Source organism: Frieseomelitta varia, unplaced genomic scaffold, assembly GCF_011392965.1.
Source record: "Frieseomelitta varia isolate USP_RPSP 00005682 unplaced genomic scaffold, Fvar_1.2 scaffold_507, whole genome shotgun sequence".
NCBI lineage: Eukaryota > Metazoa > Arthropoda > Insecta > Hymenoptera > Apidae > Frieseomelitta > Frieseomelitta varia.
This window is the reverse complement of record NW_025110265.1, coordinates 60,061-73,522: the sequence shown is the minus strand read 5'-3', so window position 1 is coordinate 73,522 and position 13,462 is coordinate 60,061. Positions and strand designations below refer to the sequence as shown.

Genomic DNA, 13,462 nt, shown 5'->3' with positions numbered 1-13,462 from the left:
TCTTATTTATATTTCTTTTAAATCTGACCGATCAGTGAAAATATTAAAACGCTCTCTTCTAATTTATTACTCAGTACTGAAATAAGAAAATCAGACTACGAAAAAGAATTTGATTGACTTATCAACAGTCTTCATTGCTCTACATTTTATTTTCATTTTAAAAGTCAGTGATTGGATTCCTCTCTATTCGTAATCATGGAAACCATACAATTTTGACTGTTGTTGATGTTCAGCTTCATGTGAAGAAATTAGGAGGAAGCAGACAGGCGAATGTTTATCTCGAAACGAACTTCTTTGAAACTTTTGCGAAATGCACCTCGTACTTGCGTGTCTATGCTCCACCATAGACACGAAATGTCTAATTACGTACACTACGAAAAAAGCAGCTCACGCGATTCATCGTTGCAAGTCAGATAAATTACCTGAACCTTAACGAAGATTGACGCACAAACCTACTTGAACACGACACTTTTTCCACCTTCATGAATTCTTCGATCCATCTTTCTACTCGCGTTAGTCGGCTGTTCGAATCGACAATCTTATTCATGACGAGGAAAAGACCAATGTGCAGAAACGAAGGGGGAACAAAGACAACGGTCGCCCTGGCGAGCGAGAGAAAATCTGTTTGATTTTCATCAAAGAAGACGGCCTGCCTGGCCGGCGCCGGTTGTCCCCTAATGCTTAATCCGGAAACTACCGGCCGCGACAATCGGGATACACGCGTACGTCAAATTTGCGGCCTGGATTACAGTGTACGGGAATCAGGGGAGTTTGTTGCTTTAAATTAAAATAATCTGTTTTCGCTCGGCCGACCCTCGTATCGCGACCAACCTCCCCCGCACACCCAGCTAAAGTCGGTAATCGCATTACCTCACTTTTGAACGCCTCCCGCCCGACCCAGCGACTCGCCCACCCTCCCGCGTTTCGCGACCCCAGCGCCTGCCACCGTCGCTACCACGCCTCTGAAATACCATGCACACACCGAATCGGAATAAAAGCGCGTTTACGGTCCTGCGTCACGGATCGGCCGCACGATAATAAATTCCATGAAATTTAATGAAATCACGCGTGCCTTTCTCGCAGGTGGTTTCCTAGGGCCTCGCCCTCATCCCCCTCCCTCCCTCCCACCCCTCCTCCGCCGGAAATTCCACGACAACGGTAAAACGAAATTCGTTTTTGTGTTATTACACGGTTCCATCGAGGGATTCGCTGTTGAGGGGATGGAATTAACTTAACTCGGAGGGGATGATTGATGGAGATGTCGTGCGGCGTCGACGACAGCGGTGATTGGATTATTAAGTCGTTAGGAGCCGAGCAATAATCTATCACAAGTATTGTAAATACTTCAATTTCTTGGAATTTCAGAAATAAATCGTAGAATGTTGGTGGAAGATGCGACGACGCGGGGGGGGGGGGATATTCAGCGAATTCTTGGAATTTCCCTTCGCGGCTCCAATATCGAGCGATTTTTTCCTTTTTTTTGGGGGGGGGGGCAATAAGTATCTTCTGTTTAAACAAAATTCGTATAAGAAAAGTGTCAGTATGGATTTTATGTTCTTCGAAAATTTCCTTTTTGATTGGTGAAATTTGTGTAAATACAATGACTCATTAAAGTACTCAAACGCTTGCCATAGGGAAGTTTCATGCAACCGAAAATTTTTATGAACGATATTACAAATTCTCAACTTTCGCTATTTTATATTTTACGTAGTGCGTGCATTCCCCGTGTTTTTGCATCTTTAAATTACAAATTCGGCAATCTTCTCTTATTATTACGAATCACGAATCATGATGAATTTGTTATTTTTCAGAGAATTCCCCCTGAATATTTTACCAGCCTTTGCGTATTATGTGTGCTCCATAAATTTTTACACATATAAATTTTTCATAAATTGCATAAATATTCGTTCAGCGATGGCACAAAATATGATACATATGAAACGAAATGAATTTAATTTTGGTCCATATCGTGCATGAATGAATGTTAACGTGTGTGTATGCTTCAACGCAAGTGTTTCAGTTTGAATTTAGAACACGAAAGAAACCAACTATTTAGGTAGTTGTCCTCGAGTCCTTTCTTAAACTGTCTACGAAGTTTATCTGAATTAATGGAGAGAAAATGTGCAAATGCAAGAATAAACGTCACGGCAGACGTTTATGGAAACTAAACTTTAATGGCTTTTGTGAGACTTCAGAGAGTGGGAACAACGAATTGCAACAACTTGTTATATTGTTGTACATATTTATAAGAAGATCTGCACATCTTCATACTCATTTATGTTTCTCCAGTCCGTTATCGTATTTCCCAATATTTAATTCAAAAATTATCTGCAATAATCGTGACTCGTTGAGAAATGATCAGGGATTAATTCGTTTCGCCAGTACCATTATTTCGCAATAGGGCAGGACACTGACTCTTGTTAAGCATCGTTGTCCATTCGCGAAACGCATACTTTTCACGATACGTTAAAAAGTAACGAACTGTGAAACAGCGTTGTGTTACAGAGCACGTTAATACGGCTGTGAACACGTGAAAAATTCAAACAAATCGGTATTGTTCCGATCGGTTGCACGAAACATTTCAAGCTTGAGCTTACCATTGCGCTGGGAGGTGAAAGAGGTGAAGTTTTCGAAGAAACAAACAATAAAATAAAAAATCTCTTGCTATGTGTCTTAGATGAGACATTGAAATGTTTTTAAAATTATTATTCGTCGAAGATCAACCGACGGAAATTTGCATCCTGTCGATAGTTTCTGTAAGTGGAATGAATCAATGATTCGATACATATCACGTCGATGATATATCTGAAGGAACGAATAGGAATTTGTTTAAAATATTCGTTGTCGTTTTCATTCGAGGCTCACTCATACAGCAGAGAAATACATTCATCTTTGCGTATAGGTATTTCAAAACCAAGCATGAATGAATCAACTCACTAAAGACCAAGCAACAGCTTGTCACATTGTAAATACTATTCCTTTAAATTTTATCACTTTAAAAAAATTTTTAAGATCTGGACAGAAGAAATAACGATAAAAAATATATTAAGCAAATTTTTGATAATTCTTCTTTCACAACCACAATAATTTGAAGATCCACAAACTGCAGATTGCAAATATTAACGCAACTATTGATTCCTAATGAACTAACGATTTCTTCATAACGAAATAATTTTCTCTGGAAACACGAATAGCTGAAATTCGTAAAGAAGAGACACGAAGATTTTAAATCTATAATTTTCTCTGGAAACACGAATAGCTGAAATTCGTAAAGAAGAGACACGAAGATTTTAAATCGTTCCATGTATTCGTCGTATTTTTCATTTGCGATTGGTAGGTAGAAATTTAATAATACTACATGTAGGTATATTGAAACAAATCTACTGTGAAGCAACCTACGCGCGAGACATAAAGAATATCTACGTACTATCGGATCTCGTTATAACAACACGCGCGCGTATATCATCGCGTTGGTGGTTCGCTCATTATTTTAAAACTGATACGGCCATCATAACGAGATATATAAATATTTCATCATTCTTCCATCGAGTAAATTTCACGAGCATAGGGACGAAATATCGCTCGTTAATTTTTCACGGATTAACAACGACAAGGGAAAAAAACAGACATATTTACTGGAACAATGAAGCCGTAATGTTTCATCGACGAAAATGCCAGGTTTTTAAACATATTTCTACAGGTGTTTTGATACGAGAACAATACCATGCTTGAACCGCCATTATCCGAGCATTTTATTATTCGAAGAGAATATTTATTAGTAACAGGAGCTTTCTGTTGTATCAAACTATTTTATACATAATACTGCATATCTCGCGTATTTTTTATTTTAAGTATTGTTTATTATTATTACGAAATTACGATATAATTTATAATTTCAAAAAGATCTCGGACCCCCGCTAAAATACGAGATGCGAGATTTTACTAAAAAAGCAATATGGAATATATCAGAGGTTACGTATATTATGTTTAATTTCGCGACGGAGATTCGCGGTGACGTAATTTTTTACAAACTGAAATAGCAAATAAAAGTGACGAGGCATGTTCCCTTACGCTGAGATATTCGAGGCATTCAGAAGAAATGTAAAACAAATGTTGACATGACCTGAGATTCTATTATATTTTTTCTCATCGCTTATTGACGTTTCATTCCAATGATTCTAATTTAAAATTTTGACAACTAAAATTACTACATTTAAACGAATTTAGAATTGTGAGAAATATTATCAGTTCAAAGGCTCGTCAAAATTTCATCCAATAATTACTCTAATTTAAATTTCAGTCTCAGGAAATAAATTTTAGGGAGCTGTAATTATGATAATAAGCAAAATTTGCAAATTAAAGGGTCTACATCAAAGTTTCATTGCGAATGAAAGTTAGAATTTTATGTTATAAAAAATTGCTATTGTAGAAAATGAATAACATTCATCATAAAGCATAATTCAAAGTTTTATTAAAATTTCCGTACACTGAGTTTTATTAAAATTCTACAAAATTAATTTCAGAGAACTGCAATTATGAAAATAAGCAAACCTCGCGACACATAGCTCTGTTATTACAATGATTTTAGACAAATTTTCGTGTCAGAAGGCAAAATTTTGAGAAGTTTCTATATAATAATCTATTACATTATACATCGAAATTCTAGATTTAAAAGCTTTTTAGAAAATTGCAGTTACGAAAAATAAGCCAATACAGCCAATTCAAAATCCTACCAATGTTTCGTTGCAATGGTTTAAAAATTCTGTAGTTAGAAACGAAATTCCTGAGATAAAAAGAAACTACTTTCAATTTAGAATTTCAAATCCCAACAATTTTACAAATGTGGTTAAGAAAGAAAAAAGTGGAGAAAAAACTGTTCTTCTATAATATAAATTTTGAAATTTTCTATTGAAAAATTATAAGCAAATTTATAAATTATTGTATAAATTTCGTGTTTTGAAATATACGAGATTAATTAACGAATCCTCTCGTTGACAGAAGAATTTCGAAACTGCAAAAAGCTACGAATCGTTCAATATTCGCAAACAACGATACGAGCGCTTCCGTCGCTGTGAAATTTTCCGAAATTCCAAGCGGAAAAAAAACTTGAAAAAAAAATCCATTTCCAATTCACGGACGTTTCCATCGAACCGAAAAAGATATTTCCACGATAACTAAAAAAGAAAACAAAAAATAAAAAAGAAAAGAAACAAAAAACGGCTGATTAATCTTGACGCCGCGAGTTCGTTGCAGCCGCGCTGGTCTTCTTCAAAGTAATCCCAGCAAACAAACCTAACCAAACTGAACGTCTCCGCTTCCTCTCGAGACTTCGACGCGCGTTGGCGCGATCTTTCTTTCGCAGCGAGAAAGCCCGTAGTCTGCCGGAAATGCGCAACGGGGTCGGGTCCAGCGTAAAAGAAGAAAAAAACAGAGACACAGAGAAAGGGGAGAGAGAAAAGGGAAATCGCGAAACCGGAGTGCTTCGTAACGTCGAGGCGAGACAAGTAGCAGGTGGCTAATGTCGGGAGTGGCATTGTGGGACGAGGCGAAAGACCAGGAACGTGTGTGTACACAGGCTTGCTTACGGACGCGCGAGAACGAGCTAGATAACGCACGTCTCTCGCGCCGACAATACGCCCATACGGCTAGCTCTTTTAATTAAGTGGAGTCAGCTCGGCTGGTTTTATATCCGTGGACGGGGAGGGGAAAGAATTTATTCAGCGAGAATTATATTGGTTCGTCGTGCTCGAACGACGCGAGGACAAGACAGGGTGCCTAGACTCTTGGCAGAGGAACCTCTTTCAACGGGAGTGCCACTTCTCAATAAGAGCGAAGCACACCCCACCGGAAGCGCTTTTGTCTCTTTCCGTAATGATCCGATGAGAAGATTAGCCTGGTGCCCGTGAACCGCGCCATTCTCGTTTCGCGTGTACAACCGCATTTCAGAGACACGGATGTTTGCTTGAAGACAATTTGGGTATGTTGGGTTACTTGTGAAACAGCCGATTTTCACGATCATGAAAAATTACTTAGGACTTGGTGAATATTCAGTGACGTTTGTTGGTCAATGATTTAACCCTCGACAATTTTTCTGGAGTTGCAATGCTGCGTTTAAGGGTTAAATCTCAGAACTAAATGGTAGATTTATTGCGCAAAGACTAAATCAAAACTAAGCAATTGTGTCATATCTACGATTGAATTCGAATGAGTTTCTTTTAGAAATATTAAAATTTTAGGAATACTGGTAATTTAAACTTTGTTTTAATAGAGCAACAATTGCTCGTAACGCATAACGATAATGATAACCTGTTAAATAGTTAATAGTCAGGGAAAAAAAAACCTATGAAAATGGTATTTGTAATTCTATCTCACGATAGTCAAAATGTATCGAATCTAGTGAACTGAATTATAATGTAATTAATAAATATTATTTTCGTATGAATTGAATAGAAATGAAACATTTTACCAAGAAATTGACAATTTCATTCCGCAACGATCTAATACTTCGTAATGGGAGTAGAATTGTAAAATAGGGGAAACACGGAAGAGCGACATTTGATTTCACACGGTAAAGTTCGAAATTTTTAGAAAATGAAGATGCCGATGCTTCACGCGTTTAAAAAAAAAAAAAGGAAAAATTTATCCCCAGATTTTCATTCGAATGTCCTCTTCCACTTTTCCAGTGCTACATTTTACCATAGCACGGCTAAGAGTAAATTTGAATTTTCGACGTTCAACGTTCCGCGAAATTGAAAAAAATTTGAAACAACAATGTCTTTTTTCTCTTTAATAGAATTTTCGTACAGTTGCATTGTACACCGTGCTATTTATCAAAAAACATATTGTACAGCTCCTTTGTCTGACGTCCATTGTGCCCCGCTGTAGCGCACAATGCGAGAACGATAACTCGAGCTTCCTGAAACAATAAATCGCGCATTCGACACGTCTAGCGCGAAACGCGGAGATTTAATTAATGTTTATTACCGGTTTTAATATAACCCTGACGTCACGTCTCGAATTGTAAACGTCAGAGCATTGTATCTCCGTTCTGTGCTGAGAACAGAAGAGAACTCGCTTCTGGAGAACAGATTCGAAGAGCGTCAAGGGAGAATCGAGCGCCACCGTCTGGCTCCTATTATTTCTCATCAATCTGTTAATTACTGTCTTCTGTACACTTTGGAGAAAGGGTCCAAGAGGAAGGGTCGTGGCTGCCCGTTCACGCGGACCAAGCTTAGCTTGTTATTAATCCTGCGATGTTCACCACGGGTCACTAAATACTTCCTCGTCCTTTATCATCGAAAGCTAGGAATACGGACGATTATTAATTCAGCAATTTCTCCACGTGTACACGTTGGGAATAATTTTTAACATCGAAACTACCGGCGAAGTCAGAACGACCGATTAATAATTTTAAAATATATCGTAAATTAATTTTAAACACTGGCGGAATGAATATGGTGACCAACAAAACAGCAGAGTGATTAAAACGACCAATCGATAATCCTTCGTGGAAATTTTGTTTAGATTTACGACAGCGCATTTTTCGAAATCTTGAAATATAGCAAATATGGATGAAAACGTGTGTTCTTTATTTCTCTCATTAGAAACTACCAAAATGAATAAATATCAATTGTTCAAAATTAATTGACTAATAAAAGATTTATATGATTTTCAAAGTGGGTCTTTTTCCAAAATTCATTTCCAAATTTCAATTCATTCAGTTTTCAATCATTCTCGTTGCTACCACGAAGTAAAAAAATTTTTCACAAACTGGATTTCTTAGCCGCCACCAAGACAGATTTATTCTTTGGAGGAGCGCGAGTCTGTGCCAATAATACGTGTATTATGTTGAAGCTGGTGTCAGCTAGTGATTCTGTACTTTAGTAAATAGAGACAGAGAGTGAAGGGGACTGTTTAAGCTCCACAGCTTAACTTGGACAGCACCGATGTAGGTCATCGGCTTGATAGGTCACGAGTGATCCTTCTCTTATAATCCTGCTACGTGCTCCAAGTACTTTGAAATATTTCTAAGAACATATATACATGTACACACACATATATATATCCAATGATATCCAATGAGAATTATTAATTATTCGACAATCAAAACATTATTTCAAACGAGAATTAAAAATGACATGTCATTCTATTTTTTGATCAGTCTCTTTCTCCTTTGCAGCTCCGTTTTATATTTGCTTTCCCTTGCTTTTTACTCCATTTTTATTCTATGCTCAAATAATCCCGATCATACTGTCCAAATATTCTTCTCTCATATCTTTGAACACTCTAGATTAAAAGTAAGTACCTTTTATTTATACACCACTCCATTTCAAACACATTTCGCTCGTTCGTATAAAGATTGTATCGTTTCCACAATACATAGAATATTGGCTACGTTTTTAATGCATTTTTATTTCGCTGTTTATTACTGCACGTTTTTTGGCCAATTGCAGACACACGTTCATTTCCTTTACACAGTGTGTAATACTGAAATACTCCAAGCAAGGAAATCACTATTGTCATTAGAAGTGTATACTGGTATTAAAAGATCAATTAGAATAAAATTATTAACATTTGTTTTATCGAGTTGAGAAATGTTTTTTTTATACATTTCAAAATATTTAAAGCTTGTCCATTTTATATTATAACTTTTAAATTCATATATAATAGAATTCTTAATTATAGAATTATATAATATAATATAATATAATTCTATAATTCTTATATAATTCTTAAGCAAGGAAATTGTTATTAAATTTTGAGTTTAATAATTAGATTTCTCTAAATTATTAGATTTCTTCCATCCGAGCATGAAGAAAAAAATCCGCCACTGCAGATGTTCGTTATACATAAGTAAAACAGTGGTATCTAAATAGTGATTCATTTCAGTCTTCAATTAATACAATTCTAGCATTCAAGCATACAAGTATTTCCTTTTTCTCTTTTTTTGAAAACAATAAATTAGTGTACCAATGCATGTTGATTTTATTCTAACATCACATTTTGTATGTTTCGCGCACAAAATGTGTACTTGAGTTTTATAATATGATTTATAATATGAACCCAAAACAAGGACAAGGAAATTTTGAAAAAAATTTCTCAAACGTTTATGTAATAAACCACGAATGAAAACATATGCTGACATCAATAAACGTAACCAACAACCGCCATACAATTAAAATACTCGGCTGTAAAAAACATATTCGGGCTTGTTACATGCTGCAGGCTATTTATCGAAGGGACCCGCTTTGATCCCTCGTTTCGACCATCGATGCGCAATCCCACTTGCTCTTTCGCCAGCTGCAAGGAAAATATTTGACCAGACCAAGCCCCACCTTAGTTCTCCTTCTCTCTTTTTCATTCGTACGCCTCGCATCCGGCTTCAACGCGTCCGACACGACGAAGACGTTTTTCCATGATTGCTCAAACGCCTTTTCGTCGAACGCACCGTGAAAACGGAGAGCAAATAACCGCGCCGCCGCGCCGCCGCCGTTCACTTTATTAAGCCTGATTCACACTAGCCGTGAGGAACACAGTCAAACTATTACTTCAATCAGAATCTAAGATTTTCTGAACCGAATATTTGATTAGAAACGATCAACTTTCCAAATGATAATATCATCGAAAGGACAATAATCGAATGCGAATGAAGAGTCTGTAAAAATGAAACAAAATTGCGAAAATTCACAGGACAGGTTTACAGTTTGATCGTTCGTTCATTGGATCAAATCGTTCCATGGTGATTGGTGAAATTGTGGATTGAAATAAGGAAGAAACTTCACTGCGGTCTTATAGCATCCCTCTCGCTCAAAATTAAAACGATTTTTCACGAAAGTTTCCCCCCGATGCTGCTACTTTCTCGAACGAACGGACCGAAATTGAAAGCGATCGCGACGAGAATCGAACGCGAATACCTCTGGTAAAGTCCTGCGGGGATCGTGATCTGATCGTATCGGGTTTCAGAGGCCAGAGGACAGATCCGCGACAGCGGAGGGAAATCACGATAACGCGGAAACGGTGACACAAGATCGGCCACGGTCGTTTGGCAAATTGCTGACTTCGAATTAAAGCAATTAGTTAGTTGATCGTTAACGAGGTTGCGTTCGAACGCCTCATTTCCTTCGCGGTCTCGCGTTTCTAACGATTTCGCTTTTGTCCGCGCGATGGATCGAGGCAAAGTGGGGGGGGGGGGAGCAGGAAACGGCAAAAGGCAAAATAAATGGCGGCCGATCCGGAGCAGGATTTTAAATGAGACTCGGTCAATGTAAACTTTGAAACGATGGTAATTCGAAAGTTTTAAACGATGGATTCGCAAGCCTGATTGAATTCGCCCGGAACATTCTGCGACCCTGTTGTTTGTTCGAGGCTCTCCTCTCTCTCTCTCCCCTATTTTGCGCTTCCTATGTTTGTATTGCAATTCCGCTCGAGCGGAGCGAAAATACGCGTGATTTACGGTGGAAATTAGAATCGAAACGCCCTAGCTGATAATGACTAATTTTCTACCTGGTTTGTACCTGCGATCTTGCTTGAAACGTGGATTCATACACACAATCCGTCAAATTCACATGAAAAGAATGAAATAAATTACGTTCGAGGGACATTCTTTACCTTCAAGTCGCCGTGTTGATCGTAGAACGTCGAAGGCGCGAGGGCAGCTTTCAGCCTCCGGTTTCTATAAAAGATGAACATGATGGCCGCCAGAAGCATTACGATCACTGTGGTCAATATGCCGATAACCAGACCGACGAACTGCTTCGATTCTGGCTCCTTGCTTTTGTCTGGAACTAATAATATGTAAATTAATAAATACATTAATATACATATTAATTAAATATAATAATTATAATCAGTTGTTAATAATAAGTTTATTTGTGAGTTGATATATTCATCTCAAACAGAACACCAAAATATCCTCTTTATCTCCAATGAAAGATGCTTCAAATTATTTCAAAATAGAACATATCATTTTTACGACCATTGAAGTTCGTTTTACATTTTTGTACATTTCATTTGCACGTGTTTAGCGTTGCGAGAGACTAAGAAACATGGATAAAGAGGTAATAGGACAGAAGAACTGCAAATGCACGCCGATTGAGAAAACCCAACACGTAGTCAGGTCTAGCGGCACGCTAACGGGCCCGACGTAGAAAAAGGGATGCATTTGGTCATGGGGATGAATACTAAGAGTGTTTGGAGTGGTAAATCACGCGAATAGAAAAGAGGGATGCGTTTTGCGAGGGACGAGAGGGTTATTGAAGCGAGGCGTGTATTTGTGAACGAGTTGTGCTGCATTAGTTGTCGTTAGGTATAAAATGCAAACTTACTACCATCGTCCGTGATAATTTTACTTCGTACTTTTAATTATTTTCTGATGTTTATCATATAATATGTGATTCACGTGATTACATTACATTATATTACATATATTTACATTGCACAGGGAATTATATTATATAATATAATTAAATTATAATTATACATGTGATTTACTAGTATGCGCAACTGTCTTTTAAATATGGCGTGATCGTGAAGCAAGGAAACTAGAAAACTACCAAACAAATGCAACGAATGTTAAGAGATAACTATTAACCACGGGATAATCAAATTTACTTAATCAATACTGCATTACACACGTAACTATCTTTATGCTACTCCGTGAAAGTGTGAAATACTCGCGCGAAGACGGAAACTTTTTACTTTCAAATTGGCCAACGCTTTTCGTGGATTCCCAGCGAACGTGATACTATCGCGAGCGAAATGATCATCTAACCATTTGCAGCGTTGGATTCGCCATTAACTTCCCCGTTTCCCCCGCCACGCAGATAAGATCTGATTCTCCAGTAACTGGCTGGCAATCGAGCAATCGATGCAAACTAACAAAGAGCAAAACGTCGTTTGCGTGCGTTCGATTTTGACGCATTTCCCGAGCCACGGTCGCAAACGTTTGTACGCGATGCACGAAACGCGCACGCACTCCTCTCTCTCTCTCTCTATCTGTCCGCGTTACAGGTTGGCCACCTAATATGCCAAAGTACACGACCTATCACGTTGGATATTATCGTGAAGGCAACCTCGCATAATGCACGATGGCTTGATAATGATGATTGCGTTCATCATGCTCGTCGTAATTGGATCACGATCGATCAGCGCCGTATCGATCCATTGCTTTTATTGCCGGATCGAATGTCCATCGTCTGTCATTTTACCGTCATTCAACGCGCACCTCGACGCCGATGGTGAAACCGAAACGAAACGAAAAAAAAAAAAAGAAACAGAGAAAAACCTCCGTTCTCTCAGGAATTCAATATATTTTACATTCTATATGTATAAATTTTTACATTATATTAAATTTTATATTCACGCAATGCCGTAAGATAAGCGAGAAGCATTCTCTTGAACGACACTGATGGCCCGATCGCGGTAAAATTTTTTTTTAGCGGTGTGAAAGATAGTAAATTTTCAAACTCGATTTTTAACAACCAAAAATGATTCGATGAGAAGCGACGGTATGAAGTTTGTAAAAGAAAAGAGACATTCATCCCAACTACACTAGTATGAATTTCAATTCTTCCAAATTAACCTTTAACCCGCGTTATCTATAATTCGTAATAGTTTGTAAACTAATCGCGAGCAATTATAATCAAACGGGAATTGCCTTTCTCGTTAGAACGCCAATTGCTTTCTTTTTTCAACTGGGGAACATTCGGGAGAACGTTGTTTCATTATTCCTCGTTGTTTCCTGATATTCGAAAGAAAATTTTCAAACAGTTTCGTGCTTCACTTGAGAACGCTATGAACGCCCGCCTTGTTCTTTTTCCTTTTGTTTCTCATACGCTGCCTCGTGCGAATGCACGAAGAGAAAAGCGAACGTTACGCTTCGTAACGCTTCCCATCCGCTTCTTCCACTACCCTTTGCAAGCTGAGAATCGTTATGCAAGAAACGGAATATTGGTTTCATCGCATGGAAAGCTGAACGGCGTAGTTCTTGCATGCTCATCGATTGAATGCAAAGGCTTTTAATTTTCTTTCAGTAACGCAGCAGAGAGAAGTTCCGCGAGCTTGTAATTACTATTGGTCACTGTAATTATTAATTACAGAGGGAATCAACTCTTCTTTGGCCAATAGTTAAGTGTTAAGACTAATAACGAAACAATGGAAATTTCTATACTTTTGTATTTTCATAGGGTAACTGTCTGTATTAATTACAATTTGTACAAATATAGGAGAATTGTCTGTATTAATTATTATTTCTACAAAATTATATAGAAATACTTGAAACTTAAAAAATAAATAAATACTTCTTTTTATTTTTGCAATTTTATGTTTGTACAGTGGAGAAATATTAAAATAAATTGCACAAATGAACTTGTGAAAATAGAGAAAAAATTCTGCAAGTTCATTTGTATAATTTATTTTAACAGTAGCGCGCACGCATGGAACCTAATACGAACGATTATCCTAT

General features: G+C 37.5%; 1 protein-coding gene across 1 annotated transcript in view; it reads right to left on the bottom strand.

Moving 5' to 3' along the window:
- LOC122533217 (discoidin domain-containing receptor 2) overlaps nt 1-13,462 on the bottom strand; it is a gene marked incomplete at its 5' end in the record, with an annotated part of 90,937 nt that overhangs the window by 32,957 nt on the left and 44,518 nt on the right. Inside the window, one exon of the mRNA XM_043662709.1 lies at nt 10,609-10,784. Coding sequence (XP_043518644.1) covers nt 10,609-10,784 — 176 coding nt within the window. The remainder of the gene's footprint in view (nt 1-10,608; nt 10,785-13,462) is intronic.